This window comes from Salmo trutta, chromosome 12 (genome assembly GCF_901001165.1).
Source record: "Salmo trutta chromosome 12, fSalTru1.1, whole genome shotgun sequence".
Classification (NCBI taxonomy): Eukaryota; Metazoa; Chordata; class Actinopteri; order Salmoniformes; family Salmonidae; genus Salmo; species Salmo trutta.
The window spans coordinates 17,732,737-17,738,935 of record NC_042968.1 but is presented as its reverse complement, the minus strand read 5'-3'; the positions used below and the strand labels follow the sequence as shown (position 1 = coordinate 17,738,935).

At 45.1% G+C, this 6,199-nt stretch overlaps 1 protein-coding gene across 1 annotated transcript; it reads left to right on the top strand.

The window, feature by feature from the left end:
* Positions 1-2,165, top strand: LOC115203056 (ras association domain-containing protein 10-like). The gene has a single exon (XM_029767364.1). It carries the CDS (start codon positions 293-295, stop codon positions 1,685-1,687), a length of 1,395 nt encoding a protein of 464 aa, XP_029623224.1. The 5' UTR covers positions 1-292; the 3' UTR covers positions 1,688-2,165.
* The last annotated feature ends 4,034 nt before the right edge of the window (positions 2,166-6,199 follow it).

Sequence of the window (6,199 nt, the reverse complement as noted above, 5' to 3'; positions counted from 1 at the left end):
GATCAAAGCAGAGCGAGTCTCCGGTTGTAAGCACAGCGCGCAAAGGGCGCAGTTGAGTGTGCTTACTTGGACACAGACAGTGATAGCAAGGACTTCCCATCCGCTACCAACTACTTGAGGGAACGCGTAAAATGAACAATTTATCTCAGAATGTTGGATGTTGCTTTCTATTCTAACGTATGCAGATGTACAACTAATTTAGCACTTAAATGACAAAACTGTTCCAATCCGTTTCCAGCCTCAACGGAATTTGAATGGTTATCTAAAGGGGAATATCGTTTCGTTTTAGTTTATGATGGAGTCCAAGGAAAGTAAGATATCTGTGTGGGTTTGCCGAGAGGAGAAGCTTGTCTCCGGACTGTCAAAGCGCACCACCTGTACAGATGTGGTCAATGTGCTCCTAGAGGATCAAAACTTGCAACAATGTGTCTCTGCAGCCATGCTCTCGGGATCACCCCAATCCTATTGCATCGTAGAAAAATGGAGAGGATCTGAGAGAATTTTGCCGAATAAAACAAAGATCCTTCGACTTTGGGGCGCGTGGGGAGAGGAGCAGGAGAACGTGCGGTTTGTGTTGGTTAAAAATGAGGCTTCTTTGGCTAACCACGGACCCCGGAGCGCAGAGGCCCGTGTGGTGCTCAGCAAGGAGAGCCCGTGCGTTTACAAGGGGACAGCAAGAGCCACCATGGGCTTCTCACCTGAGAAACAACGTCGGATTGTTAGGAAAGCTTTCAGAAAGTTGGATAAAATAAATAAAAAGAGGGCGCAAACCGTGTCCAAGGATGCGCCCACTGGGGAGAAAATGGAAACTTTGGTTCACCTGGTCATATCCCAGGACCACACAATCCGCCAACAGATCCAGAGAATTAAAGAACTGGACAGAGAGATAGAAAGGTATGAAGCTAAAGTTCATTTTGACAGGATGAAAATGCATGGTATCAATTACGTGCAGGACACATACTTAGTGGATGCGCATTCTGACGGGCTCTCCAAGCAGGAGGGTGAGAAGCCGTGCTCGGCGGAGGATGTTGCCCAGTTTGAGGAGTATGCCCAACGGCGTGAGGAGGTGATTAGACTTCAGGATGAATTGGCTGAGCACGAAGCGCTCATGGACAGCATTACTGTGGAGATCCAAGAGGAACTTAACCAGAGGTGGATGAAGCGAAGGCAAGAGGAGCTGTCAAGTAAAGAGGTGGAACCCAGCGCGGGAGAGACCGCTATGTGGGTATCAACAGCCCATGCGACACACACAGACACTTTAGCCCTAGAGGCTGACACATCATTCGAGAACGATTTGCTTCTGGAGGAGGAGAGGATCAAAACGCAGCTGGATACTAGTTTATACATTGGACTGCGCTTGAACACGGATTTGGAGGCTATCAGGAATGATTTGAATGTAACCCAGGATATTTGGGGGGCGAAAGAAAAGGAGATACGGGATTTGCTGGAGAAAGTGAACTCATTGTATATAGAGGATGACGAGACACAAGGCGAGGACAATGACTGCAACTCTGTGGTTACTGAGGCAGCAATGATGCCTCCCCTGGAGACGAAAAGCGAGTGGGTGGAGCAAGCCAGGGGGCTTTCAAAGACATGCAATGCCAACGATGACGACTCAGACACTGGCCTGAGCTCCATGCACAGTCAGGACTCAGATAACCCACCTGTGTGCGAGTCATTGGTATAATTTGCCAGGATGCTTCAAATTCTATTGACAATTATGGGCCATTATTACTGTTTGTCTAAAAACTCAGGGATCTGACAGAGTATATCCCCACAATGAACAACACAATACAATGTATTCAAAAATGTCCCAAAATGTATTGACTAATATGTAGCTTACCCCAATACAGAGTCAAAATACTTGGTCACTTAAATATACGCACTTATAGCTATTCGCATATTTTGCTGCCTTTTCTCTCTAAAAAAACCTTTTGACCTGTGCCAGGATGAGACACACCTCAGTGTTATCGGTCAGATTATTATTGGTTAAGGGATGGAAGTCTTTGTGTTTGCAAGACTAAACAGACTTAAAATAGACCATGCTAAGTGTAACACTGCACAAGTGCTAATTCTGGTTGGAATGTGATTCTGTGGACACACTGATGAGTCTTAAATATGAAGGGTGTATGACATACTAAAATAAACATCATTTACAAAGCTTATGTGCAATTGATTCATTGAAATGTGCAGAAAATGACTTTGCCTTGCCTAATCAATACTAAGTCTGCAAATTGTATGCATCAGGAAAGAGTTTGGGAAGAGTGAAAAGTATAGGATGATGTTAAACAATGTATGTGTATGTATGTGTGTGTGTGTGTGTGTGTGTGTGTGTGTATGTGTGTGTATGTGTGACATGCATGTGCGTATGTGTGAGAGTGTGTGGATGCATGCATCACTGTGTGTGTGTGTGTGTGTTCATGCCCTTGCGTGCATGTGTGCTTGAGAGAGACGGTGGGTAGGGTAAGGGGTGGCATGCAGTGTTACGCAATGGGATGAAAACTCCAAGCAGTTGCTGGGCTCACAGCGCAAACCAGAGCCTGTACAGTACATAATGGATCAGGGTTACATACAGGACGTTTGTGCCACAGTGTGAGTGAGAAAGGCCAGGGAGGGCATGAAGGATTTGGGCTCATATCCATGGGCGTCAGGGGATTCCCAATCAATGTGACTGAGGCCAGGGGTGAACACTTCCTCTGACATAAACCACACAGGGAGAAGCAGCAGAGATGCCTTTGACAGAGAGACACAGTAGTATGGCATTACATTGCATTTCCCCACAATAGCGAGTGTGAGGCTGGCTGGCTGGCCCAGGTGGGGTATCACATGATGCTACTGTATTTCACTGTTGACTGGTCTTCAGTCAGGCTTCAGATCCAGTCCCTCACAGCCAGGGTCTCATAAGACACCCCCCCCCCTTCTCCTCCCCCCCCCTTCTCCTCCCCCCTGCCCACCCCTACTGTACCCCTGCTATAGTACGCTCTTAACACATCCCTGAACACTAGATCAAACCACCATTAGCTGTAATCAGAGGCCTGCTGTTGGCGTTAATCTGGGTGTTGTCTGTTGAGCAGTGTGAGGATTGTAGCTATAAAACCAGAGCTGCAGATGCATTCAGACTGTCACAAATAACATCATCAGGTTTGTTTGCAAAGCTAACGTCAGAGCATTACATCTGGCTCTACTTCACATTCACCACTGTAGCAACATAGTTTATTTATGCAGAACACTTAACAGATATTAACATTTTAATCATTCAGATAATATTGTTATTACATATGTATAAACTACAGAATTTCATAACAGGGTGTAATATGTTCCAATGGCCCAAATAGTATTTCTGTCTATCTATCACAGCCAGTGAACATCTGGACTAAAGTATTACCACACCTCGGGTTGGGCAGGGTAATCATGGATTAAAGCAACATACTGTACGTTTGGCCAATAGCCTTTCCAGATGACAAAATTATATGAGATTATAATAAGGCTGGATTATAATGTGGGTCGAAAACCAGTCATAATGAAAACCTCCAGTCTCAGTGGTAGGGTTACTTTACTCTCTAACCATGCTATTTCAGAAATGATTTTATAATTCCAATCACTCTCAATTACATTAAATCTGTTCAGAAATTGATATTAGCATGCCACCAGCACACCACTGAATGAACTAGTACGTGATCTGGATGCATTAGTGGATGCACTCAGAGGTCACAACAGATAGAGAATGCTAATCCCTTTTTAATGTCGGTCCAGAAACACTTGCTAGAGTTTATGGGAACCTCTCGTACCCTCCTCAGTAATAAAGTCAAGGATCCGTGACGCACCAGCGAGGAGGAATGCTGTAAAACCCCCTTCCTGGCTGTACAGGCTCAGGAACACATAGTGTATGTCTTCCACTGATATACACTATAGGGGCTAGGTTCGATTTTTACTCACACAAGAATGGCCACCCAACTAGTATGACATTTTACTGTTGTTGTAGCTTATGTCACTATTTTCATGAGGCTCTCTTCACACACACACACACACACACACACACACACACACACACACACACACACACACACACACACACACACACACACACACACACACACACACACACACACACACACACACACACACACACAGAGAGAGAGAGAGAGAGAACTACCACACTATCAGAACTCCAATATTTGAAGGTTCAGTGACTCCAGAGTAAATGAACCCAAAATAGGGCGCAGGTGTCAATCAAGTCATGGTCATGGGACACTGCATTGCTCGGGGGGATGTTTGTTTGTGTTTTAAACAAGAGGGAGAAAAAAATGTCAGCGCCAAACTGAGTTTCCAGACCAATAAGCAAGGCTCCAATCATCCTGACACTCACTACAATCACCCATCTCTCTGATTTGGCTGCTTTACAGTAGGATAGAATTTATATTTGGCATTCAGAGCCATTGAACATTGTATACAGGAACCATGACAACAACATACAAGCCAAGCACAGCATGCACGCAGCCACGAAAGCACCCCCATCCATAAGCATACTGAGCGCACTAACTCAAAAGGAGAAACTACTTGAGGTTTTTCCACATTTTCTTTTGTTTCTAACATCCTGGAGTAGGAGTCCACTGTTGGCTTAAATATTGACCAGATTGACCAGGTTCTTATGACGTTCTGATTTTCCACCATATACAGTCGGCTACTTTGGTGGTTCCAGCAGTTTTCCTACAAAGACGAATTATAGCTAAACTAAACTCCTTACTGTATGGATTCCTAGATACCACACACACTGTAAACCAACCAGTGTTTAGTATACACACTGTACCTGTATACAGTAGGTATCCAGTGTCAGGTGTTGGATCTGAGACATAGCAGCAGTATACATTACTGCCTCATCCTGGAAGCCTGGCAGGAGGTTCTCTGTTTTATGTGTTTGATTATGATTGGATAAATCAAAACCAGAGGACTAACAATGGCTATTCAATATTTTCAATGTATCGTATAAATGCACAGAGGTGCTATGAGAAAGTTCTGTAATTATTTTGGGATGTCTAGTGAGAACCTCAAGGTTATAATGCAGACAAAGCCTATTATGGCACAATGCACTTCTTCCGTGGTCTCCAACTGCTCTTAAACGCTAGTAAAACTAAATGCATGCTTTTCAACCGTTCGCTGCCCAAACCCGCCCGCCCGACTAGCATCTGTCAACATTATCCTTGGTAGCAGGAAAGGGGCAGAGTCAAGCGCAGGAGACGGAGGTCCGTTAACACAGATGTTTTATTAAACACTGTATAAATAAGGTAGCCACAAGGCAGGGTGCGCAAAACACACGATAGGAGAACAACTCCAAAACTAAAAAAAAACGCACGGGGCGCAGCCCGGCAATCCGAATGTATAATCTAAAGTACGCTGCGTAGTAAAAGGCAGCGCAGAATACCAACTGCCACTCACACATGACATGAAATAATCCCTCACGAATTCCCCAAACAAAAAGACAAACTAAATACCCCCCCCCCCGACAAGACCGCCGAGCACCACCCGACCGGGGAGGGGCGCCATCTTCTGTGGACACTGTGACAGCATCACTACTCTGGATGGTTCTGACTTAGAATATGTGGACAACTACAAATACCTAGGTGTCTGGCTAGACTGTAAACTCTCCTTCCAGACTCATATTAAACATCACCAATCCAAAATCAAATCTAGAATCGGCTTCCTTTTTCGCCACAAAGCCTCCTTCAATCACGCCGCCAAACATACCCTCATAAAACTGACTATCCTACCGATCCTCGACTTCGGCGATGTCATTTACAAAATAGCTTCCAATACTCTACTCAGCAAACTGGATGCAGTCTGGCTTCATATTCGTCGCCAGACCCACTGGCTCCAGGTCATCTAAAAGTCGATGCTAGGTAAAGCTCCGCCTTATCTCAGCTCACTGGCCACGATAACAGCACCCACCCGTAGCACGCCCTCCAGCAGGTATATCTCACTGGTCATCCCCAAAGCCAACATCTTCTTTGGCCGCCTTTCCTTCCAGTTCTCTGCTGCCAATGACTGGAACGAATTGCAAAAATCGCTGAAGCTGGAGACTTATATTTCCCTCACTAACTTTAAACATCAGCTATCTGAGCAGCTAACCGATCGCTGCAGCTGTACATAGCCCATCTGTAAATAGCCCACCCAATCTACCTACCTCATCCCCATATTGTTTTTA